Source organism: Epinephelus moara, chromosome 10, assembly GCF_006386435.1.
Source record: "Epinephelus moara isolate mb chromosome 10, YSFRI_EMoa_1.0, whole genome shotgun sequence".
Lineage (NCBI taxonomy): Eukaryota > Metazoa > Chordata > Actinopteri > Perciformes > Serranidae > Epinephelus > Epinephelus moara.
Window position 1 is genome coordinate 5,782,310 of NC_065515.1, and position 25,807 is coordinate 5,808,116.

Below are 25,807 nucleotides of genomic sequence, written 5' to 3' on the forward strand. Positions count from 1 at the left end.
CCAAAGGGTCACAAGATAAATCTGGACATTGAAGGCTGGAATAAAGGAAAAACAAAGTTCTGCTTCACACACTTATATACGCTTTTTTTTTTAAAATGACATCATTTCACCTCTGTGGGCCTCAGACTGTTATTTAACAGAAACTACGTGAGAAGTTTAGAATGGAAATGCGTCTCTAGTGAAATTACAAGCGGCCACAAATAGACAGGTGTTTTTTGTGGGGTCAAAAGTCAGACAGGTTGGAAACCATTGGTTTAATACTCAGCAGTGCACAGTATTTAATAAGATTATGATCTAATTATCCTTTTTATGTGAATTCTTACACTGCAAAGTAATTGCTAACTACAGCTGCCGAATTTATGTAGTGCGCTAAAAATATATATTTCCCTCTGAAGTTAGTAAAAGCAGCAGAAAATGGAAATAATGATTCTCCTGATCAAAATCTTCTGGCTGTCCCGAAATCTCTACTAAAACCTGAGGGTGAACATGCGTCTGCAGTTGGAGCTCCCACTCTTTGGAATCGTTTTCCCTCAGCTATTAAAAATGTTGAGTCAGTGGATATTTGTAGGAAGCTGTTAAAACTAATTTGTTATGTAAGCACTTTGTTTTATGTGTACCTGCCCCCTGTGCAGTTTCAAGTTCTTTTTATTATTACTTTGCACAGTTTGAATGTCTTTCATGTTTCTAAATGTTGTAATTATTTTACCTCAACGTCTTTATTGTCCAGCACCTTATAACTCTTGTTTCAAACTGGGCTTTATAAATAAAATGTACTTACTTACTGAGTCTAAGTACCTCGAAATTGTACTTCAGTACAGCACTTGAGCAAATTATTTAATTGTGGCTGTCCAATCCAGTTGTATCTCCTCTGCCATCCTTTCTGGGTTGTCCTTTGTACCCACACACCCAACATAAAAAAATTTTGTTACCCTAAGTCAGCGCAGTTTCACAGCAGCCCTACGACTTCGTTAAAACTCACACAGCAGCAGCAGCAGCCATGTTGTGTCCAAACAGAATGGGTCTTTATTCAGGAAGTGAAAGAAAAAAAAGATTGTAATCAACACCCCATTTAAATACAAAACCAACAAAAATAAAAATAAACATGATATTCATTTTGCATATCAAAGAACCATTCAGTAATAATTACAATCCAAACACCCCATAAACCACTTTTGTGAATCTATACACAAACTCTGATTTAGAAATTAGTCACTTTAACAATAAAATTACAAATATTTAGCTTTAAAAATAATTAAACTCAAAATAATATCTTAGCAATTAGCATCTTAAATTTATATATAGTGTATTTCCACATAAAAATACAAAATAATACCAATGACATTTAAATATGAAAAATTATTCCAAGAACTCTGCTACTATTAAACGAAATAAAAACGTGGGATAAAACAAGATGAAATGAAATAGAAATATGCATGAAAAAGTCTCTCCTTTTGTTAGCAAAACACTATCCAAAATAACTACAATCATTTACATCAGTACAAAGATATCTGGATTTAAAAATAGTTGCAATGAAAAAACGGGGTTTATTTTTTTTCTGACAGTAAAAAATGACACTGTGGATCAGAAATCTGCAAAATATGCAATGAAAAAAATAAATCTGCATTAAAAAGGTTTACACTGTAGTTCTTACTTTTATACAAACATTAGAAACAGTATTGCACATCACAACACAGATTCGAGGTTAGTCAGCCTTTCAAAATGTGTTATATTCAAGTTTCAGAGCATCTACGAGGACAGGCAGCTGGGGCCTCGATGCAACAGGGGAGAATCTCAAGTGTCTTCCAAGAATATAATAAAACCTTCATGTTTCCTTCCTTCAAATGAAATGTGTCATGTGTATCAAAATAAGAATCAACTGTATATCAAAAAACTTTGATGTTGTTACTAATGACATGATTCTTTGTCTTTGAACAGAACTTTTGGACGTAATTAGCACAGGGGGAGAAATAAATTGTATAATAGTCCTATTTAAATAGAAAAATACAATCAAAATCAAATAGTTTTTTTTGTCTACAAAAATAGTGAAATAAATATGATTTTTACAAAAACAAAGACACATACAGAACAAAGTAACAGTGTTCAACATAGAAAATAGAACCTCACAAAAACAGCACGAGTCAAGTGTTACAGGTGACGATATTCAAACATGTTCGCATCATGAGAACTAAAGCCACGGTGAGACGACGGGAGCTCGCTCTTTAGACTTTCACCTCCATCAAACGCCAGTCTGACTCCCCGTCCTCACAACACCCAGACTACATTAGAATATATTAGAAAATATTGGATTCCTGCTCTACTCATACAGAACATAGATAACTTAAGACCACTGCTTCACGCTACATCTTAAATAAGTAATCATGAAAAAATAAAAATTTAATAAATCATCTGTAGAATTATAAATAGGTGGAGGTTTCAGAGAATCAGCACTGAAATCACGTAAGGGGGTGGATAAGAAATAAAACAAGCAGGGATATAGAAAAGTAGTGCATAATATATATATTATAAAAACATGTTGAAGGGCCAGTGATGGGTAAGTAGTTGACACAAACAAATTAAATGATCTGACTCAACTATAAGTAAATAAACGTAGAGTTCCATTACGGATTTGTAACAGTACACACTTGACGCCTGAACACCGATACTGAGGAGCACACACCGGGGCGTGGAACACAAAAACCACGACAACACGAGAGCGACATACTTGTACAGTACCAAATGGATGGCTGGGCCACCATCCTCACGAAAAGATTGTCCCTAAATATTTTTTTAATATAATTTTTAAGTAATTCAAGGGTTCATGGTGGAAATCAAACAACACAAACAAGGAGAGGAGAGTTTCATCTTAAGCACGCCAAGAGACCAAGTGTCATCATCCTTGTCGTAGAAGCTCGACGAGGAGATGCAGAGATACTTTTGTCTTTTTCACAGAGCTGCAGCCAAACAGCATGAAAGCCTGACTGATTCAACGACTCATTAAGAGAGTCCATTTTCCCAGTTAAAGCTACAGTAGGTCACTTCTTAAAGATTTGTTTCAGTTGCTGAAACATTGACTATATCCTGACAGGAGTGCATGAGACAGATCATTTGTGATGAAATCATGTTCCTAAAGGTCTTCATAGTGATCCTAATGGCACTGGTAAGATTCCACCATGCCTGACTGAAAACAACCAATCAGAGCCAGGAGGAGTCTCCAACACATATCAATCACTGCTTGGTCCCCTCCCCCGTACGAATAAGCGTTTCCTTGGATAACGAAGGCATGACTGGCCCTACTTGCACATTTAGTCCGTTGTTTTTTTTGACTGAAATTGTTACACGTCTAAAAATAAATACAACTTCATGTGGTGTCAAACATGTTTGCAATCTGAGTCCGAAACTTTCCTCCATCATTAAAATTTTCAGAACAGGTTTGCTTTTCTGCATTTTTCACATCTGTCAGAGCCTTTAGAGACGTTTGACCGAGCATCAGTGAAGAAAATGTGGCGGCGGGACACACCCATGATAAGACAGAGGAACGGGGCGCACAGAATCATTTGAATTTCTATACGACTCATCGGTTTAAATGTTATTAAGGCTAAAAGGTACGCATAATTAAGGGCGGGGCCGCTTTTCCAGTCAGATCCACCCCTCGCTCCACAGGGTCAGCCTTTTGCCCAAATAACCAAGATGGTGACGGCTGAAATGCTGAACTTGAGGCTTCAAAATGGGACTCCACAAACCAATGGATGCTATCCTAGGAAATCTAGTGTCGCCTCCTCATGTATGCTGTCACGCAGCAATGAAAAAACTCCTTTACCAACAAATACGTACAAGGCAAAGGTCCACCGTCCGTCTTTTGTTTTTAAAGTGAAAGCAACTGAAATCAAACTCAGAGTCACTGCATCGCGCCAGCAAAGGAACTAAAATTAGTGCGTCCACCTGGATGTCGTATTTCCATCACTGCTGATCAGAGCCGGAGCCAATAAAAACCTGTGACTACTGCAGAGTCATTTGACCCGGGAGTAAATGCAGATTGTGAGCCAGATGTTAGCGGATGTTTGTGGGTGTTTTGTGCAGTGGGAAAGGGGCTTCAGAGAATCCTCCGAGCTCCTATTGGTTGTTTTTGTTCAGATGTGGTGGATTCATGCATTGCAGTGCCATGAGGAGCAACAGGAAGATTGAAAGGATTTTTTTTAAATTTTTTTTACAGATTATCTGTCTCATGTACTACTGTTAGGATAAAGTGACACTTTCAGCAACTATGACAAAAAGTTATTTTTTGTAAAAGTCACCAACTGTAGCTTTAAGTCTTCCAAACTGATCAAGTCTTTTGTTTGGTCTGCCGGGGTGACGCTGTCTCGGATTGACCTTTGGAGCCACACAGAGATGCGGGATAGGAAGGGTGAAGGCAGAGTCATTTCAATGGTTAAATTCTCCTCTACAGAATCTGTTGGTAACTAAACTAGAGCCTCAGTCTAGACTAAAAACAGTCACACAGCACGCACAGGGACGACACAAACACAAACCACTGAACACCACTCTGCTTCTCAACAGGAGTTTTTTTTTGCCATACAAGCCACCGTGTCACAAAATGATGGCGTCCACTAAGTCTACAGTAGAACCAATATCACTTTTTGTATCGTTAAGTATGTAAACGGATCAAACAACAGATAAACATCAATGCATGCAAGTTTAAATATGGTTTTTTTTTTCAGTTATTTAGCTTTGTCTGATTTTTTTTCCCTCGTAAGCATCTGTAATAGATGTTCATGCTACTCGCTATAGAATTTATTTTCTTTAATTATGATTTCAGTGGTTTGTTTTTTGTTTTTTTCTCAGTGTTTTTCCTGCATGCTAGTTGTGTAGCTAAGCCTATTGTCGTAACATGCACTTTCCATGGCAATGGGGGCCAATAGTGGTTGAGTGCATACTGCATTTCATTTTACATGATTCTGGTTTATAAATGGCATTAAATATAATACCTACACATCTATTCATATATATGTATATATAGCAGCGAAGCTTCTAAAATAGCTTGTTTAAGTATAAATGTTGAATACGGTTAGCAGAAACCAGATTTAGTATTTTGAGGTATCACTCTATGGGTCAGTGTGAGCGCAGAAATAACCCTATTGTCTTTTTGTTTTTAATAAACTCTCTCACAGGAAGTAAGAGCCCATGGCAACGTTAAAAACAACCGTTTGTTTTGCGTCAGAAAATGTGTCAATTTGTATGCTTCCTATCTTTTTGCTACCTTTGGTTAATGACCTGGGGCCGGTGTCAACATTGGAGAATCAAGGTTTTCCCAGAAACAAGTGTGCACTACACGCACTGTTGGGGTGGCTAGCAGCAGACAGACAGACAAGCTGCCCCCATGCAAAAAACATTCCCATATCTACTTTAAATCTCACATACAAAAATAATAATAATAAAAAAACCTACAAAAATCAATCTCTTTTTTAAATCTCCTCTTAGAAAAGATGAAAGTACCACAAAAGAGTTGTAGAGTTGTCAGCCTGAGATGTGAGGGGGGTTTTGGTGAAAAACTGAGGCTTGTGGTGTTTGGCTGCTACAAAAGATATATAGATATATATAGTATATACTGTATAGTGTTACGTACTCGATTATACTGATAGCTTAGGAAAGCAGGAGAGGCAGAGCGATACTCTTTTTCCTGTTAGCCAGTGTTTCGTTCCCCTTCCCTCTGACTGTGTCGCCATGGCCGCGGTCGCATCTCTAGTTCCAGCGGAAGTGAATCTGGCGCGGGCGGTCGGCTCCCTCTTTGACCAGCGGCTTGTGAAACTCTCGTCCTGCGCGGGAGTGGATGTTGGCCCAGCAGAATTCGCAGTAGTACTGCAGACAGGTGACATTAGCACAGAAAAAGGGAGCAAATTTCCCTCCGCAGCGTGCACCCTGACACTCATCACAGAGCTGATCATCCAGGACGTACGGCTTCACCTCCACCTGCATGCACACATTTAAAGGAGACATGGAAAGTGCATTAATACATACAGTAAAACAATATGTGAGGGTTCATGAAAGGACAGGGCTTACAGCAGCAGAGACTGGGGAGGAAGCTAATTCAATCAGCTCTAATAAGCTTTGGCTCACCATAGCAACAAGCTGCTGCTTATCGCACACATGCTCGCATTCATAAACTGTGTGAATGACACATCCTGGTGACGACTGAGTCATATGCACTTTATGAAAAACAGCAGAATATGAGAACTGTTAATGAAGGGGAGGCTGTACCCGCTTGTCAATGTCTCCATGCTGCAGCTGGACGAATCTCGCACTGATGGCAGCGATGTAACTCTGCTGATTGGAGAAGGCCACTCGCCCCGCCCCCTTGGGGTACTTGAGCTCCGGATCGGTGTCAATGCCGGCGTAGCACACTCCACCGTAGAGACGATCCATAATCATGGCCAGCTCAACTAGTCAGAGGGTGAGAAGCTGTTAGACTCTTGTTGGAGATGGAATTTATACTCATGTGACACCCACCACAGTTAATCGTTGATTGCTACATGCACATGTCTATCAAGGCTGCAAATCTGAAGTACTTTCTGAACAAATAACTGATATGAAATTATAAGAAAAATGTGTAATTACTTGCTCTCAGGGGGCGAGGGACGCCTCCCACAAAGATGGTCTTGCGGGGATCAAGGGGCTGAGATCCGTCCATCACAAAGTCACTGTCGCTCAAGTTCCAAGGTCGAATTTGCACCTGAAGTCACAGTCACATCTAACTTTAATTCCACTCTGTCTTTATTCAGGAATAAAAATGAAATGGCAGCTCTGTGTCTGTTTAGTGTGAGCAGGTGATGTCTGACTCACAGGTTTGTCCTTGATGGTGGGGCTGGAGACACACAGGTAGAGCTTCCCGTCCTCCTCCATGCAGGCTTCAATCAGAGCCTGCACTGAGCTCTCTTCCTGGAACAGCAGGAATGCATATCCTAGGAAACACACACACATTCACAGCCTCAGTGCGTGCAGTAAACAGGCTGTGCTCAAAATTCAATACTAACATGCTATTTAGTAAGCTGAAACAGTATGTGAGATGTACTGAATAAATACTGGACACTACACTGGCATAAATATCCCACAATGCAGTGCAGTAGACAACAACGATCATAATGGACAGATCTGTAACACTAATTACGCTTCGATTTAAGTTTTCGTATGTAAGAAGTGTGAGGTTTCACATGCTAGACATAATGTGTTTATAAAAAGGTATTTAAATTGCCGGTAGAGCTGAGGGTGGCACGGGTTACCATGGATACGCACCTCCAACTGGCAAGGAGGCTCTCAGAAAGTGATGGTAATTATAGCTCAGTGCGTCCAAAAAGATACATACTACTGTTTATTCACACAAAATATAAGACAGCAAGACTCTGAGAAACACCTTAGAAAAAACCTTCAACAATCGGAGATTTCTGCAAGAATGCATTTTTTGGTGATTGGATGGTGAGCACTTTTGTTCTGAAACCCTGTATTGTCAATATACCTCTGGAAGTCATACATCCTCTGAGAGCCCGAGGTCTCTTGTTTGTGATTGTAAGGTTTCATGAGGCTGTTATTATCCTCGAGGTCGCAATAGTTAATTTTATACAGTGAGGTTTTTATGCCGCCTTGAGAGTCTGTATAAAAGGTACAGTCGCAGGTACAGTCGTATGTGATCTTTTGACGACATGTTATGTATTTGACTCGCCACAGGAGATTTTAAAAAGCAGCTCGTAGCAGTTAGCAGCTAACTCAAAGACGAAGAACAGCAGCCGGATATGTCCACAAGTTGGGAAAAAATAATGCGGTCCAGGAGCTTCTTATCCTCTGAGCAGAGGACGAGATAAGCTGCTACATAACAGGGACGGTAAGTGATTGTTGCTGCCATGTTATGCCATTGTTATTATTTATAAAGTGCTGCCGACTCATATGTTATATGTCACACTAGAGGCCGATGCTGAATTCCTTCCTTTAGTTTCCTAGTTCAGTTTTCTTCTAGTTCCATATGATACCAATTTCTTCACTCTAGCTTTATAACACTGAGCCCGCTGAAGTCTTTGAGGGACAGTAATGTCGGCCGAGGGCGCCGGCGTCCTTGTGGAGTGGAAAAGGTTAAATATGCTGTTTTTGTCAGTACCTTTAGGTGGAAAGTAGGATTTGCTCTCTGCTTTGTGTGGCCAGTCCACCACCAGGTGACCAAAGCGGCGGAAGCTTGAGGTTATTTCATCTGAGGCGAAGAGGCAGAGAGAAACAACAGACAGGTGAAGACAAACAAAGATGGCTGATAGAACAGAAGAGGGCTGAAAGGCTGTGTTATCCTCACCTTCATCTATGTCAGGGGGCAAACCTCCCACAAACACCTTGCGGGAGAAGCGCTCAATGCGTTCCCCGTTTTGGTGGGGGTAACAGTTGGGGGAGCCGAGGACTCCTGGGACGCCCTGGTTGCCGTGGCCGTCATCGAGGAGATTGTCATCAATAGGGAAGAGGGAGGAGCGGCCTGGTTGAGAGGAAAAGGCAGTCAAGGCTACAGCAGCAAATGTTCAGCATTCACACAAACACACACAAGCAGAAACACAAATCACAAACGTGTACCTAAACATATCGGCCTCTCATTTCTGCAACGTGTTTTGACTGGGACAAATCAGAGAGGTTGTCTGTAGAATTGTGTTTCTGTTGTTATTATTAAAGTTTAAAGTGAGGATTATGTACAAGTTTGTTTGTCATGTGTGCTCCGCTCTGAGCAGGGTGGCAGATGAAGCAGGTGTGGAAATGCAGGCTGTGTGGCACAAAGCTGTTAACATTGCTGAGCAGTACGGAGCCCCAAAGTGTTCCAAATATTTAATATATAAATAAATAGTCCTGTTAATTAATTGTATAAATATATATAAATTAAACAGTTTCAGAGAAGTTCTTCAGGAGGTTTTTCTTTGTATTTCTAATTTTGTATTCATAATAATTTTTATTTTTTTAATGGCGTTCCCAATGACACTTTCAATTTATGCAATTTCTTATTTAATAATGCCACATTTTATTTCATATAATACTTGAAAAGTGATGAAATAACATCTCAAAATAAGGAGTATTATAAATATTTTCTAATTACTGGCTCATTTGTATTTTTTTTTACACAATTTATTTATATGAATATCTATTTTTAAATCGTCTCTTTATTTATCATATATTATAATATTGAAGGCTTTGGGTCTCCATAGAGCAGAGGCACAAGTGCTGTAGTGCTTCAGAGAAATGTGACCAAACCTGAAACCCCAGACATCATGCATGTCTGGATACTAAAACAATAGAATCATATTTTTGTTGTTCTTGGTGATGGTCAAAATAGGAGCAAAATTTAAGCTTAAAGATTGTATAGCAACGTTTAAAAGAAAATCCAATGTCTTCCCAAAAACAGAAAGATAATTTGAAGTCTGACTCCAGACTCAAGGTCTCAGTTTGGTATTCATTCGAGCAATAAAGCATGCCACAAGAGAATAAGCCACAAGGAAAAGACATGTTGTAAAAAGCTCAGTTTACCTCGACGTCTCCCATAGCTCCTGGCTGCATGTAAAAAGTACAGAGTACAAGTTTCAGCTGCGCACACATTCCAAAAAAACGTATAAGTAACCTCTCTGGACTTTAATCTGCAGAGTTACCTCATGACCGTCTCTATATCATTTCAGTTAAATAAGCTGTCAGTCACAGAAAAGTGCTCCAGCTGACTTGTTAATACTTTAAACAGCTGAACTTACATTGTCCTGAGACTCAAAACAAGATTTATATTTTTCTGGCTAAAAAAAATAATAATTTCACTGTTGTGAAAACTCATTTAACTACTCCTTAGACTCTCAACTTTCCCATTTCCGTAAAATGTGCCAAATCTGATGGAAGTCATTTGGAAAACTAGAGAAATAAACTTGTCAATGTCCAACTCCACATATGTTACATCACTGAAAAGCCCTGGACATCCTCTGTCGGGGACGACAAGGCTCATTTCAGCAACATGTTCGGCCTCAGAGACATGAGCCAAAAAAACTCCACCAGAGGATGAAAATGAATCGCTCATTCCTGGGTCTCAGGAGGAAACAGCATATACCAGAGACAACAAAAAGCACGCTCGCAATTATTTGCAAATGCTGTCTGACCCAGATTTGTGTCTTGTTGAGACAGTTATAAAACAAGACTTTATTTTTGACACCAACATGACGTGTGTCCACATGTGAGGACAAAATAAAAAGGAGTCTGCAGGTCTACAATTACTCTGAGTGGCACTGAAAATTTACATCTTAATGAAAGGGTGGAACAAAGTCCTGTTTGTGGTGCAGACAAGTCCTCAGGTACTCTGTATAACAATGAAAACACTCTTCATCATGTGAGCGCCATTGCAAAGCATTAGTGTGGTAGATCTCGATTTTAAATAAAAAAGCACAAAATCAACAGTGGCAGTTAAAAGGTTTGAAAATGCTTCACTGATGGTACTTTACAAAACATAAAATACAATATCATAGCCAAGAGTGTCACTACACAGACATTTTAATCACAAATGGCACTTTATGTGACAAAAGAAGGTGAAGATAATAGTAGATATTCTCTTTTCTAAACCAGACCAACCACATGTCACCTAGTGTGACTCTATTACTCCACTGTGAGTCTGGTGACTGCATCTAATGAGGCTTAAAGGCCCAGTGTGTAGGATATAAGGGGATATATTGGCAGAAATGTAATATAATATAAAAAGTGCGTTTTCCTTAGTGTATAGTCACCTAAAAATAAGAATTTGTCTGTTTTTTTTCATGTTAGAATGAGGTGCTCGTCCACAGAGATCACCATTTTGCATTGCAATGTTTCTACAGTAGCCCAGAATGGGCAAACACTGACTCTAGATCGGGCTATTCGACTTTTTCGCGTCGGCAACCACAGTTTGCAGCCCCTCTCCGACAAGAGCGTTGGTTAAAACGCCAATTTTTTTCGACATAAAACTGCTTTATTCTGTGTTTTTATCAGCTTAAATCACCAGGTCTGTTTGTTTTGGAGAGGAAAACATCGCCACAGATAATTCAGCTCCTGATAAATACCACCTGAGCATCTGGATCTTATGTTATCAGAGAAAAAGGGTGGGCACACATTAGTAGGTGCTGGGCTAGCGGCATGTCACAACATCAGAGAAACACTGATTTATTTTTTAATGTGAAACTGCTTTATTCAGTTTTTTTTACTTGTTTTAATCATAGGGTCTGTTTGTTTTCGAGAGGAAGAGACCTCTGTGGATAATATGACTCATGGTAAAAAATCTCCTGAACATCTGGATCAGAAAAATGTGAGCACACATGAAGTTATCAGAGAAAAAATGTGAGCACACATTAGCAGGGGCTGGGCTAACGTCCTGTCTGCAATGTGCCGAACAGCGCTGGAAAAACATTGATTTGTGACGTTACGCTACTTTATTCAGTGTTTTTACTGGTTTTAATCACTGGGTACGTTTGTTCTGGAGAGGAAGAGACCTCTGTGGATAATCTGGCTCCTGGTAAAAACCTTCTGAACACTTAAGGAATTCTAACCTGGAGTTTCAGCTGGTTGCAATCTGCAGTCCTCACCACTAGATGCCACTAAATCCCCCTAAATCTCCCACACTGCTCCTTTAAGAGTAACAGTGGAAGCATAGACACAAGGTGCGTATCCTTCCAGTTTTTTTGTATGAAAATTGAAAATGTGCACACAAAAAAAAACAGGATCAAAAGAGGAAATTTGAAAACAACTCAAAATATGACCCTTGGATGAGGTGGAAATGTTGGAGAAACCATAACAGTAAAATGCAACAAAGTGCAGTGAACACAGATTCAGGGAATAAATCATGATGTACATGAAGCATGTGATTTTAACGTCTACTGAAGCTGACACATTAATTTCCATTTGCTAATTTTCTGCAAATTTGAATCAAATTTTCTCTACATTTGGACAGAAACCAGCGACAGAGGGAGATGGTGCTAAGAGATAATTACCATTGAGCATGAGTAGGCCGTCAGCCCCGGGGTTAGGGCATCCCACACGGCCTGACATGAGAAATAGAAACACACACATGTCGCGCGCGCACACACACACACACACACACACACACACACACAGAAATAGGGATGAGACACAGAGCAGATGGAGAGGACAGGGCGAGGCCAATGTGTGTACATGGGAGCGAGAACACACACACACACACACACACACAAACACACACACACACTAAAACCACAGTGCCCGCCTGTAAATGTGTTACAACAGCCTTCTCACGTCGACAGCGAGCACGGCAGTCAGCAGAGGGAACAAAGCTCTTCTTATCCCCAAATTTACGTTGAGTTGTTAATACAAGGAAACAGAGGCAGAATGAATCACTTCCTTTGTTTCATCAACAGTAAAACAGTTCCATGGAAGTCTTTAGATCAAACAGATCATTTCCTTGTCAGCTTCAATAACTGAACTTAACTTAAGGTTTTCAATGAAATATCAAATCAACCTGAAATGCAATATTCTACTCAAACATTTGTACGGCTGAATCAGCTTGTTATTTAATAAATTAGTTGGTGGATGGAATATTGATCTGCACCAAAAATGATACTTGATGAATCATTTAAGTCTTTCATGAGCAAAAATGCAATTTAAAAGTGTCAATTCTGGCTCTGAGGAATTATGATGGACATTTTATTGACCAAAAGATTAGATACACACAAATAATTGCCATGTTAATAATGAAAATGATCATTATTTGTGTCTCCAATTTCAGTGATATTTAAGTTAGACTGTGATTCATCCAGCTGTTTTGTTTTTGATCCCTTTATAATCTCTGGTGAACGTTTTGTTCTGCGTCAAGTTGAAGGGGATCATTGGTGATATTCAACCTGGACTTTTTTCTCATTTTTTTGTGACTAATGGAAACAATAGTTTTTAAAATTGGTCCAGTACTCAGCATTAAACTTGTGGCATTTGTGCACAGTTTATGTCCACTGAAAGGTCTTGTTTTGCCACTGACAAGATCAGATCAATATTCTAAGTGTCTGACAACATTATGGAAAGGATCCCTACAGCGATAGACTTTTTTGTTAAAGAGTAAGATCCTTTTTGTTTAACCAGAAACAGCCCTAAAACCGTCATCGGCAAACCCACCAGACTCCATTTAAATTAACAGTAATTTTAGAGAGTATAGAACCAGCATATTTTCACATCTAACTGGATAAATTAAGGATTTATTTTGGCCAAATCAAAGATGGTGGTTGTTGCAACAGTGAAAAAAAGACTCAAGATGACGTTTCTGAGTCTTATGTTGTTTCTGTCGACTTTGAATAAAGTGTGTTTTAAGATAATAAAATGACTGTTTATTTAAATGCACTCTGGTGTGTTTTGTGATAGTGATTTTGAGGTGGCTTCTGCTTATAAAAAAATAATCTTTCCCTAATGTTGTCAGACACTAAGAATAACAATATGAGCCTGTCAGTGACAAAACAAGCACTTTTATTGGACGTGTATTGACAGTGGACAATTTCCGATTAAATTGCGGCCTGTTTTGCTGCTGTCAGCTGCAGCCCTCTTGCTCCATCTCAAAAACTGTTGTTCCCAATAGTCACCTAGACACAAAAGCATGGGAATATAGTGTTAGTTACCCTTTAATTATTCTATCTGGGAGAGGATGTTTATTGCTGTTTGCCAGTTTGCCAGTGTGGCACCAAAGCAGCTTTGAATGTTAAACAGCACCAGTAAGTGCTATTAAAAAAGAAAAACCAAAGAAAATATGAGCTTAATTTAAAATAATAACTTGCAGCACTTTTATTTTTTGGTTTATAAGGTCCTGTATTTTGGAGCTGCTAGTCCGAATACTGTACACTGTTGTGTTAGCTATGGCAATGCTATAAATGGCAGAGCCCACCCTCGCAAGCCTCCCCTCCCTCCCGTCTCCTCTCTTGGCTGTCATACGCAGTGTGTGAAAGTGTGATCACGTCTAAAATTAGTCTAGATCCCCCTCTCTCCGCTGTGCACACTGGCCCATGTCCTCTCCATCTGCTCCGGCAGGAAAAACAAGAAACTCGCCTGAGAAAGGAGGGCACAGGTTGAGTCCTGATTTTACCAGGGTCTTCATGAGACTACAAATAACCAAACCTGTTCAAGAATTGTGTGCCTCTACACATATGCCAACAAATAACAACTGCATGCATGGTTTGTTGTTATTTCTGGGTCATAGTTTGAAGTGAAAGCGTAGCTGGCCTGTGAGGCTGTAAATGAGCTACAAGCAGCCGTCTCCAGGAGAGGAGGGTGAGAGCGGTGCAGTTATTTGACACTGCTCCTCTGATGTCCAGCAGCTGAGCCCAGGAGGCCGGGGCAGTGTCACACTACACTACATTCTCCGCTTGCTACTGCCAAACCATGAGGAGAAATTCAAAAGAAAGCCAGGACTATATATATCTTTTAGTTTAAAAATGACAAGTCATGTGTGATACGCACAGGCCTGAAAACATCTGTGCCTAATTGGATATATTCACAGCAAAGGAAAAGCACCATCACTCCTCTCCTCCACTCCTTACTCAGCTCGGTGTGCAGGTCAGGTTAAGTAGCGACAGGATCAGAGCTGGAAGGTCATGTAAATGTGCAGCTGGTGGCAGAAGTATTAAGCTCTCAGCGGGGACAAAATAAGCTGGTGTGCGGAAAAACAACACAGCTCTGGGAGCAATGGGCCTGTCACTTCCCTGCACCGAGTCACTGCGTGCGATGTCAGGCCTCCTCACCGAACACGATCACCTCCCTTTGACCCCCCACCCCCCCAAACGTAGATAGAAAGTGAAAGGCAATCTTACCTTTCATCGGATCCTGCTCGGCCCGCATGATGTCGATCAGAGAGCTCTCCAGGGAGTGCATGTTCAGACTGTCATACATTCTGGTGCGGTCCTGAAAAACACAGATGTGAGGGTTTAATATCATCCAGATATCAGAGGTGACAATACACACGTCATGATGCGTGTCCTCACGTTTCTAACACACTTTTGTGATTTGGCTTATGAACAATAAAGCCTCTGAAGTGCGGGTATTTGGCTTAAGATGTAAGAGATTTAAGAGCGTGATTAGCTCACGCCTGGATTAACATTCCTTCTGTATTTATTCACTTCAGGGGTCTGAAGGTATATTTGTGAGCAGCCTATAGGACAGATTCCCAAGCACGATCTCTGGACTTGCTCCCACAGACAGACGGAGAGAGAATGGAAACCAAAACCAGGAGTGGCATTTAGCCACAGAGCTGAGATGGAGGTTATGAGCTCATCAGTGGGCCGGTGAGATAGTTCTTCTTCATGATCGACTGTGACAAACTCATATGGTAATATTCTGGTGACTAGCGTACCGTGGAGCGCCTATCCTACTTTACCACACCCAGCATAGCGCAGGGTAAAGGTCATTTCTTCATACTTTGATAGTGACGGATCATAGGTTGCTTAATATGCTATTTCTGTGCTTTCCCATTTCCAGATAAAATGGACAGTTTGATGGCTGGAAATATAATCCAGGAACTACATATACTTATACTACCTGTATAAAAGAGTTTAATAACAGGATCGTTAATCAATCTTAAAACTAAAAGAGCTGAGTTCTCAACATGTTTCATAGTCAGTAAGTCATTTTTATGACAGGTCAGTGTTTCCAGAGGAACATAAAAGACAACTCGACAGATTTAGTGCTGCACTCCTCGAACAAAGTCAGACACACAATAGACAGTTCAAAAAGGATCAAAATCGATGCAGTAGGACCACAGATATGCTCTATTTTATTCCAACTTTACCCACAATGCAACTGGAGTCAGTTTAGTTTACTGTACTGATTCAGGAGTTATATGCTTGTAGCAGCTAATGTAGCCACGAGCCGCTAGCGTCAGACAGAAGGAGCGGGCTACAGAGTAGAGGGGTTTTATTATTGTCACAGGTGGAGTGGGTGGTCAAAAAACAAACAAACAAAACAAAAATGTGTGGGTCCTGGAAATGAATTATCATGACGGATGGAGACGTCAACAGGTGAAGTAGGAAAAGATAAAGGCAAAACAAAAGGAAAGCAAGGCAACAGACATTTGGATTAATTTCTCATCATAGCAATAATAATAATAACTGAATCCTAGAGACCCCAGAATAACTGTAATTATGAATGTCATTATGCACTGGAGCCTACTTTTGCAACTTACTACAGACAGGTATGCACATCTTTCTTAATACCACAATAAATCAACATTTTTTTAATAATGTTTTAACGTTTTTTTTTCTGCAGGACAGGAGAAGACTCAAAGAGTGTCTCAAATCGTGTACTTCCGTACTTACACTTAATATTTTGAGTGCATAAGTGCGTTCACACTGAGAAGTATGGAAAAATGCAGTGCACTATGAGTACCCGCATGGTGCACTCAAAACGGTCAAGAAGTTGAGTGTGGAACTATGGACACTTCTCGCTCTCAATGGTCGCCATCTTGGCTACGCAGCAGAAGGGGAGGGACCACTTTTCAAACTGGAAATGGTGGCCGAGGACTGCATTGTACAAATACATGTGTTTTCTGCACTGAGCACCACTATACTGTTGTCAGGTTTAAGCCAGCAGTATGTTTACTGGGTTAATTTAGCAGTCTGTAATGATTTGGTACTGCGAACAATAACGCGAATGCTAATGCTAGTTTGCTAACTAGCTAATTTGCGGTCGTCATTTCCGTTAAGTGCACAACAGCCGTGTTTGGTTTGAGACAACACTACCCCGTAGAAATTTGTGCACTACGCCAATGAGTACATAGTGCACATAGTATACTACATGGAAGTTTACTAATGGAAGTATGTGATTTGAAACACAGCATCAATCTATTGGTAATCTATATATCGTGCGGGCATGTATGATCAGAATGTTTGCGGGTGTGAGCGGGAGCTGACACACACCCTATGGAAATGGGCAGGAATAGATCACACACTCTGCTGGAGCGGGATTAGGAAAAAAGTCCTGTGTAGGACTCTAGCACAGGAGTTGGATAAACTAATTTCTTTCTAACTCCACATGCGAGATTTATGTCTGATTTTTAGACTTATGGGGGTAAATTTATGAGAGCAGGAGTGATCTTCCTGTCTCTCATGCACCTAAAATAATGTGACAATAAGTCACTTTGTTAGCACACAGGTCGCACATTAGCCATAATAGCCAGAAAAAAGAAAAATTTACAAGGCAGCTAAGCTGTTATTTTCAGTTTTCAGGTGATTTGCAAAGTTTGTTAAAGATTTGTGACATACCAGTATGCAAATCTTGAGACTATTCCAATCGCTCTCTGCTGCCTCAACATAGTGATATGCCAACAGTGTATCTGACCACATCTCAGTTTAAAACCTACACGCCCACGGGCGCAGAGTGGTGCAAGTACATTCGCTTCTTGACCAGGGGGGCGCTGGCTGTAAAAACTATAACGGTTGGTATGAAACTAGCAGTGACAGTTGCCCTGTGTGTCGCATAGCGCCGGGTGTAAGATAGGGCCAAAGTCTTCAGCCCCAGCTGACTCAAGTCACATTACTTGAGGCAATTTATCAGACTGAAGCCACAACATGCTGCATACATTTCCCACATATGCAGCATTCCTCCCAACATCTGTAAACAGACATTTATATGTAAAATCGGTGGGGTCAGACTGGATGTGTGTCCTCAAAAAGACTTCACTTGTCTGCCAGTATGAAACCATTAACCATACGGATGTGGGAATCATGACGTTAGGTCAGTATTCTCTTTCACTTTAAGAATATGTTGTTTCAGGGTGATGGTATGCATTATGACCAGTAACCAAGTAACCAGCTGTACAGCAGGCACAATACTCACTGAGACTCTCTTTCTCAGTCTACCTCCGAATGATGTCTAAAACGTGACACAGCAGAGATGTGTCGCTGACTGCCAAACATTAAACAGAAAGGAAGGAAGGAAAAGACTTGGAATCTGAAAAATTCTGGGTCCGGCACTGTTTATGGAAATTAACAATCCATGGAGTCAGGCCTGTTTCCTGGAATAGGAAGCGCTGTGATTCTTGGCATCGATATCACTAATAATTTGAGCTCTTAGCAACAGTAATACCATGCGGTGACACCATTATTTAGGTGATATCATTATTCTAGTCTGAATGAGTCACGGTAATGAATATCTTTTCTGTTAGCAGTCATTAAATTGAGCCACTGCTCTTACAATGAATATGTGTATTTAACATAAGCTGACAATGCGGCAGCACACATTTTATTTATGAGCCAAGCTTGCAGTTTCATGGCTTTTAGTGAGTATTAAGGATCTTTCCTCAAGTAAACCACTGCTTTATGAACAGTTTTATGTGAGTCAGTCTCTTTTTATGCAGTACATCATGAGACAATCAGCTCTTAACAGTGAACTCCTTTTACATACAGCCTCAACAGACTGGGACTGATTGAGAGTTAAAACGTCATTTTAGTTTAACTACCAACACTGTAAAGTATCAGAAACCATAAACTACAGATAAATTAATAACAGACAGTGATACTGTGGGCTTTCAGGAAATAGTGTTGCATTACAATTAAAGACAGCAATCCAGTGTGAGGAGTATAAAACTTGTAGAATACTGTTCTTTGCCCAAATAACCATTATTTCTATTAGAAATCCATTACGGTCAGTGCAATTCTGTTTGCATCTCATGCACATTCAATTTACAATCATTTACTGATATGTTATTTTCGCTAACCTCTGGTTAACTGCATTTAATACATCCAATAAAATGGTGTTTCCAAGTGGTATTAGTGTTGGCGCCACTGTCACAAAGATAACCAGAACGCTTTCTGTTTTCCTCAGGGCCTAGCAACTACCAACAACACAAGACACAATGCATTTGGTTTTCCACAGTCCGTCATTTCCGTTACTGGGAATAGTACCTGCAAAAAACCTACACTGATACTCCTTGGTAACTGGGATAACTACTGATAGCTACCAGGGGGAAGGGTGCTATCCTCTTCCAGTTTTAGTTGAACAATGGTTGACGCACTTCCTTTGTGCTGTAAAGTGAGCCTTCATTTTCCAGGTAGATGGTACCAGGTGGCAGACAGAATGACACAGTGAAAGCGACGCTTGTAGGGAACCAATCTAAACGCTGATAGTGTCATTATTCCTAAGCCATTTGTGAAATCAACATTTACCGCATAATGATAAAGCAAAACACTATGTCCACTATTTCCAGCACAATTTTGAGACACTTGTACTTCATTTAAATATTTCCATTTTATGCTACTTTTACTTGACTAGATCTCAGAAGCAATTATTGTGTGTTTTACTCCATTATATTTATGTTGAAGTTTTAGTCACTAGTTATTTACAAATGATCTAATAGGTTATAATGTACGTTAAGCCACCCAGCAGTATGCAGAGTAATTAGAGGGAGCTCCACCTTCACCAGCTGCAACTCTTTAAGAGATCTCATCTCAACTCTGTTTGTATAGATCACAGCTTTTGCGTGGGGAGTGACGTTCACCTCTTTCAGGCCTCGTTTTGTGCGTGCTCAGTATTTACAAATGAGACCCCAGGTGATTTAAACCACTATAAAACAAAAAATGAAGCAGTTTCATGTTGCAAATCAGAGTCTCTACAACAGAAATGGGCCGTTAGCCTAGCACCTGCTAATGTACGCTCTGATAACTACGTATAAATAAACTAATAGGTTATAATGTACGATAAGCCACCCTGCAGTATAAAGAAATTAAAATGAGCTCCACATTTAAGTGATGTACGCATAAATACATCAATAATTATAATCTGATATTATAATTTAAGAAAAAAACTTGTATATTTCCACTTTACGCACAATTTTGAGGTATTTTATTTTAGTATTCCCATGCGAAGCTACTTCTACTCCACTACATCTCAGAGGCTAATACTGTACGCTTTACTCCATTATATTTATGTTAAAACTTAAGTTATTTGCAAATTTAGATTACTGATACAAAAAATAAATGTACTAACAGGTTATAATGTAAGTAAAGCCACCCAGTAGTGCATAGAGTAATTAAAATGAGCTCCACCTTTACCAGCTGCAACATTAAAGTGATGAAATTATGACCCAATATTATAATTAAAGAATGCCTATTAATTCTTTGCAAAAATACCAGAGAACCCACAGAGACACTGCATGGCTATCAGCATAATCAGATAAAATTTTAAGTAGGGCTGCACAATTAATTGAAATATTATCAGATCACAACATGACCAAATGCCACATCCTTATCAGGAGAGCTGCAATTTTTTGATTAAGGTAAAATGTGTCACAACACACTACAATAAACGACGATTGCGGTGCTACAGAGACGCCCTGGCTTACAAATTTTATTCCAGACGTAAGGGAACTTGCTTGTTTGGTACGGAATCCAGCAAATATCACATCATCATCATTTTATTTTTTATTTTTTCCAGTGAAAATTAAATGCACAAAACTAATCCCTGTGACTCATGTTGCAATTGTGGATATCTGTCAAAAATAACTGTGATGTAATCTTATTTCGAAAAGTAATGGGGATTTTGCTGCTGGCAGTGTCGTAGAAATCAAAAGAATTATTGAAATTTGATTAAAGCAGGACCACATGGTGACCATCTAGACTCCAATGCAACCTTAACAAAGGAAAATTAGAAGCATGTCATTATACAGGACACAATCCAGCAGCGTGTGATGACCACTGATAGACCTCTCACAGAGTTCTAGCAATTTCCTTTGAAACCACTCAGTATATCATGAAATAAGATTGACTTCTGGTTCTTTTAGGTGAGCACAGAAAGAGTGGGAGCTGTCTCTGCACCTGAAATAGATGTACAAGATGTTGGTTTCCTGAAATGAATTCAGCCCAGCCCCCACTTTGTTACACCTTCAGTGAAACCTGCAGAGCAAATCAGTTCCAACTCCTCCCATTTGATTGAAATGCTAACAATGCTGGTCTTTTATGGTAATTTACATCTACACACTGCTATGTGTGTCTGAAGGACCCCTTTCTTTCAGTTTCTCTACTGATTACAATAATTCTCTTTTAGTTTCTATTTCACAGAGAGATCTCAACTGAAACACACACCAGCACACACACATCATCCTTCCCTTTGTCTGATCTCTAGTTCAAATAATTAGGAACGCCTCTGTTACCAGTTCTTTCCCACCTTTAAAGCCACTGATTCTCACACTGTAACATGAAAACAAAACCCATTCACAAACAAACACACACAGACCCATTATTCCCCCAAAACCATCAACATATCACCCCAAACACATACCTGCAGGGGCAACAGAGTGTTGCTGTTGCTGTCTGTGCGAAACATGTTCTCCTCTATCCAGGATTTAGGCCCCAGTGATCCTCCAGAGCGTGGGAACTTGGGTGGAGCGATGATGTTGCTCGAGAAGGGCTTCTTCAGAGGCGAGACGTGGCTGACTGAGCCAGGTACGCCCATGCCACTCCCTCTGCGGTGGTCTCGGCCCCAGGACATCCCCCCCGAACCCCAGCCGTTCCCCTGGTGACTGCCCCAGGGAGACTGCTTCACCATGGGCTGCACACACACACAGGACAGGGCACAGAGGGAGTGGAGGGATGGAAGGTTAAAAAGGGCACGTGCATCTCTTTCTGTATCATTTCCACTTTATTTCATCCTGTCTTTCTATCCTTTCTTTCCTCCCTGTCAGCCACAGCTTGATCTGCTCCTGTAACGGGTGGGTAGATAAGAAGATTTAAGGCTTTAAGACTAATACTAAGTATCCCGTGCGCTGCGACACCACCAGCGTAACACACTCTCTCTCTCTCTCTCTCTCTACCTGGACCTTGTGTCAACTCTTAAGCATATCATACATCAAATCGCATCGCGCTTAATCTCGCGTGCTCTCACGTGAAAATCCTACTCAGAGGACAATCAACTTTCTGTTTCTCACACACTTGGTGCATGATGTGATCTAAATTCCTTTTCTCTTTGTGTCAACTGCAAACAGCTATGGGACGTCTGATAGTGGTGTGCCTTGAGAATAAAAAACGGGATACTGCAAGTGCTGTTAAAGGAAATGGACGCTCCTGGAGAGGTTGGATTTGAACCGTAGGAGACATTTATAACGTTAAAGTAGCTGTTTTACTCTTGTACAATATTAACAAATTCATTCATTATTTTTTCTCCTTCTAAATGTCCAGTGTGGGATTTAGAGGGATACATTTGTAGACATGTAATATGATAAGTAATCACCTGAAAATAATTCAGTTTAATTCAGTTTTTTATTTATATAGCCCAATATCACAAATCATAATTTGCCTTTGCCAATTGGGCTTTTCAACTTACAACACCCTCTGTTCTTCGACCCTCACAGTGGATGAGGAAAAACTCCCAAACGTAACAAAAATACCCAAAAATAACAATCGTCATGTTTTCATAACCTTAGAATGAGCAGTTTATATCTACATAGGGAGCGGGTCCTCGTACACAGAGTCCGCCATGTTTCTACGGTAGCCAAGAAGAGACAAACCAAACACTGGCTTTAAGTAGCACCATTTAAGTTTTCCTGGCGGCCACCGTAGTTAGCAGCCAGTTTAAATCACCAGTTCTGTTTGTTTTGGAGAGGAACAGACCTCTGTGGATAATTCGGCCCCTGATAAAGACCTCCCAAAGGTCTGGATCTTAAGTTATAGAAAATAGGTGAGCACTGATTAGCCCGTCTCCGACATGCTGAACTGCGTAGGAGAAACACTGATTTGTAACATGAAACTGCTTTGTTCAGGGTCTTTATTGGTTTAAAGCACCGGGTCTGATTGTTTTGGAAAGGAAGAGACCTCTGCGAATAATTCAGCTACCGGTAAAAACCTCCGTCTTAATCACATGAGCACACGTTAGCAGGTGCTAAGCTAAGGGCCTGTGATGTGTCAAATAGCATCGGAGAAACACTGATTTGTAACGTGAAACTGCTTTATTCAGTGTTTCAACTGGTTTTAATCACCTGGTCTGTTTGTAATAGGAAAGAAAACACATCTGTGGGTGATTTGTCCTCTGGAAAAAAACTCCTGAGCAAAGAATCTGCAATCATCATCACTAGATGCCACTACACTGCCCTAAATCTTACACACTGGACCTTTAAATTTTTCTGCTTTGAATATGTTGATGTGCGTATGATGGTGGAACCAACAGGGCTGGCTGTCTTTGTCTTTCTATTACAACATTTACATAGCACTCATAATCAAAGCAAGGGGTTAAAGGACAGAGAAACAACACCATAGATGCACTTCAAAGCACACACACACACACACACACACACACACAATGTGCAAATCACATGAGAAACCTGAGGCCAAAGGCTACAAACACGTAGGCCTCAAGACCACTGCACAATCTGAACCTTCATTCAGCCTGCTCCTTCCTTGGGGTCCCCTAACTGTATGCACACACACACACACACACACACCTCTAAGATACTAGATGCCTTCATTTCACCCAAATAAGCTTCCATTTAGGACACCAAACCCTGCGAGCCTTTGTATTCCCACTGACTGAACCACAAGACAGGGATGGTCCGCTGCCATGTGACTGCATCCCACTGCCAGCTTCCAGAGAACAACAGCTAGATTCAGTGATGCTCCCTTGTTCCCCTGACCACCCCTCCCTTCCTTTGCCTCAAGAGTAGTGACTTCAGCCCTTGCAGAGGACATGACAAATGCATTATGAGTAACAAAAAGACTACTTGTGCTTCAAAGACTGCTAATGTACACACACAACTCTTTATGGTGTCACAAGATGCTCCCTAACCTGAGGAGACCCTGGTGGTGGCCCTCACCACCCAACCTGACATCATGGTTCATATGTGCTAAGTAAAATGGAGCTGCTGTGGGCCTGAGGCCTAATGTTTGCTCATCAAATGTAACAGCAGTGGGAGAAATAAGACAGGAGAGCTGCCTCCATGCTGTGTCACCTTCATGTGATTGATGTCCTGTACCAGCTCACCTGATGTTGGTTGTAGTTGTTCCTCTGCTGCAGGAAGGCGCCCTGCTGGGGATGCATCTGGGGACTGACCGGGGACCTGCGACTCTGCGCCTGCTGAGGGACGTTTATCTGGGGCGAGAAAGGACCGCTGAAGCCCTGCACATTAATCCCGGCGCACGGATTAGCTGACACTGGCGAAAAACTCTGGAAGAAGGCCGGGTTGATGGAGGAGGGGATACCTGGGTAGAAGCTGTTGTCAGAGTCCGTGTTGGGCATCTGGTTAATGGCGTTGGCGTGGATGGGGTTGATGGAGTTGGGTGCGGGAGGGGGCGAGGAGCTGGTCTGCACGGACCACGGGGTGCCGAACCCAGGTATCGAGGGTGAAGACGAGCCTACGCTGGCGCTCTGCATCTCCTGGGTGGGGAGGTTCGGGAAAGCGGCGCTGAGACCTCCGGACAACATGTTGCCGGTGCTGCTGCTGCTGCCATTGCCGTTATTTATATGGTGGGCGATGGGGGAGTCCATTTGGATCTTGTGTGGATTTACAGAAGTGGGCGATGGCGACGCAGCATCGGCTTGAGCCTCTTCCACTGGAGAGCCGCAGGGGTCAGCAGCGTTGTGCCCGGGCTGCCTCTGCGGCAGGTGACCGAAATGTCTCTGGGGTGGGGGCGACTCTGTGGGGCTAAACTCAGTGTGCTGACTTAACTGCTGATGTATTTTTCGGCTGTGCTGAAGGTCACACAGAGACTGCGTAGGGCAAAAATGATCTCGATCGAAATCGGGGAAAGCTCTCTTCTGGTACAGATGGTTATAATCCGGCGTCACGGAGCTCGGCTGGCTGTCCTGGTTGTCGGTTCGGTGCCCGGATTTGCTGACCGTGCTTCTCTCGCTGTCCTTTTCCTCGGTTGACGGGGGTAGTTGCGTGGTTGTCACCCCCACAGGCTCATCCTGCATGTTTTGCTGATGCGCAGCAGCTGACAGGAACAGCGGGGACGCGGAGACGCTGCTGAAGGGCGAACCGGGGCGCAGGAAACCGGCAGGACGAGGCGCAGGATCCGGCAGCCGGCTAAACGACACCGAATTCGGCTTTTAAATGAAAATATACCTAAACCTCCGTTTGTGAATGAGGTCTGCTTGATAGGATCTGTGAATAGGCTGTAGGCTGAAGGCAGACACAGAGAGGAGGGGGTCTGGCCTTCGCTAAAACTCGGCTCGTTCTGGTCCTACTCTCGTTTTGACTCGGTGATATTATCATGTATCTAAAGACCGAGATATGTCGGCCTCACTGTAGGCTAGCCTAGCCTGTGCGGTCCATTCCCGTCCGACCGTGCTCCCCCCTCCTCTGGTTACCGGCTGCGCTGCTGCGGCAGAGGATTAAAGATCCCCGACTGAATCTACGTCACGACCGCATCACGCCTCGGTGCGCCCGCCTCCAGCCTCGAGCCCGAGCTGCAAAGAGGACCGCATTGTTTACGTCATTTTTTTCATTATTCATAAAGTGCAGTAGGCCTACACCCTCACCGAGCCCCGGGAAGTAGCCTACAGTGGGCTGAGGGACACTGTGGGCTTAATCACAGACAAATATGTCATTAATATTCCTGAAGAGAGTTACAGTGAGTCTGTTTCTCATTAATGAGTTTATAATGACACTGTGGTTGCCCTATAATATAATGTGAGTGCTGGGCTATCATGTGGGCTGAAACTATGTCATAGTTTTGTCATGTTTATATGGTAAGTATTTAATTTTGTCTTACTTACACTACTCTTGAATGTATATCATATATGACACACACGCTGTGCACATTTCTTATTCTTATTTCTCTCTATAAATGTAAATTGAAGCATAACAGATATATTT

The 25,807-nt window shown here is 41.4% G+C and overlaps 1 protein-coding gene across 4 annotated transcripts; it reads right to left on the reverse strand.

Annotated features, from left to right (window-relative positions):
* Window positions 1-331: 331 nt before the first annotated feature.
* Window positions 332-25,325, reverse strand: cpeb2 (cytoplasmic polyadenylation element binding protein 2). Of its 4 annotated transcripts, XM_050054847.1 has the most exons (11): window positions 23,971-25,325; window positions 21,280-21,549; window positions 14,823-14,913; window positions 11,994-12,044; window positions 9,532-9,555; window positions 8,324-8,497; window positions 8,138-8,227; window positions 6,835-6,953; window positions 6,610-6,724; window positions 6,253-6,434; window positions 332-5,964 (listed from the first exon to the last, which is right to left on the reverse strand). In XM_050054847.1, the coding sequence occupies exons 1-11, from the start codon at window positions 24,901-24,903 to the stop codon at window positions 5,737-5,739; spliced, it is 2,277 nt and encodes a 758-aa protein (XP_049910804.1). In that variant the 5' UTR covers window positions 24,904-25,325; the 3' UTR covers window positions 332-5,736. The 4 variants fall into 4 exon arrangements, with proteins under 4 accessions (XP_049910804.1, XP_049910806.1, XP_049910805.1 ...); XM_050054849.1 differs by lacking the exon at window positions 11,994-12,044; XM_050054848.1 differs by lacking the exon at window positions 9,532-9,555.
* Window positions 25,326-25,807: the final 482 nt, after the last annotated feature.

What these genes read in the sequence shown, in the direction of transcription:
- cpeb2 (XM_050054847.1), bottom strand. Translation starts at nt 24,903, where the DNA reads ATGCAGGATGAGCCTGTGGGGGTGACAACCACGCAACTACCCCCGTCA. An exon ending in CGAGCAGGATCCGATGAAAG is followed by an intron (nt 12,045 to 14,822) that starts GTAAGATTGCCT and finishes TTCTCATGTCAG; the next exon opens with GCCGTGTGGGATGCCCTAAC. An exon ending in ATGGAGACATTGACAAGCGG is followed by an intron (nt 5,965 to 6,252) that starts GTACAGCCTCCC and finishes GTGTGCATGCAG; the next exon opens with GTGGAGGTGAAGCCGTACGT.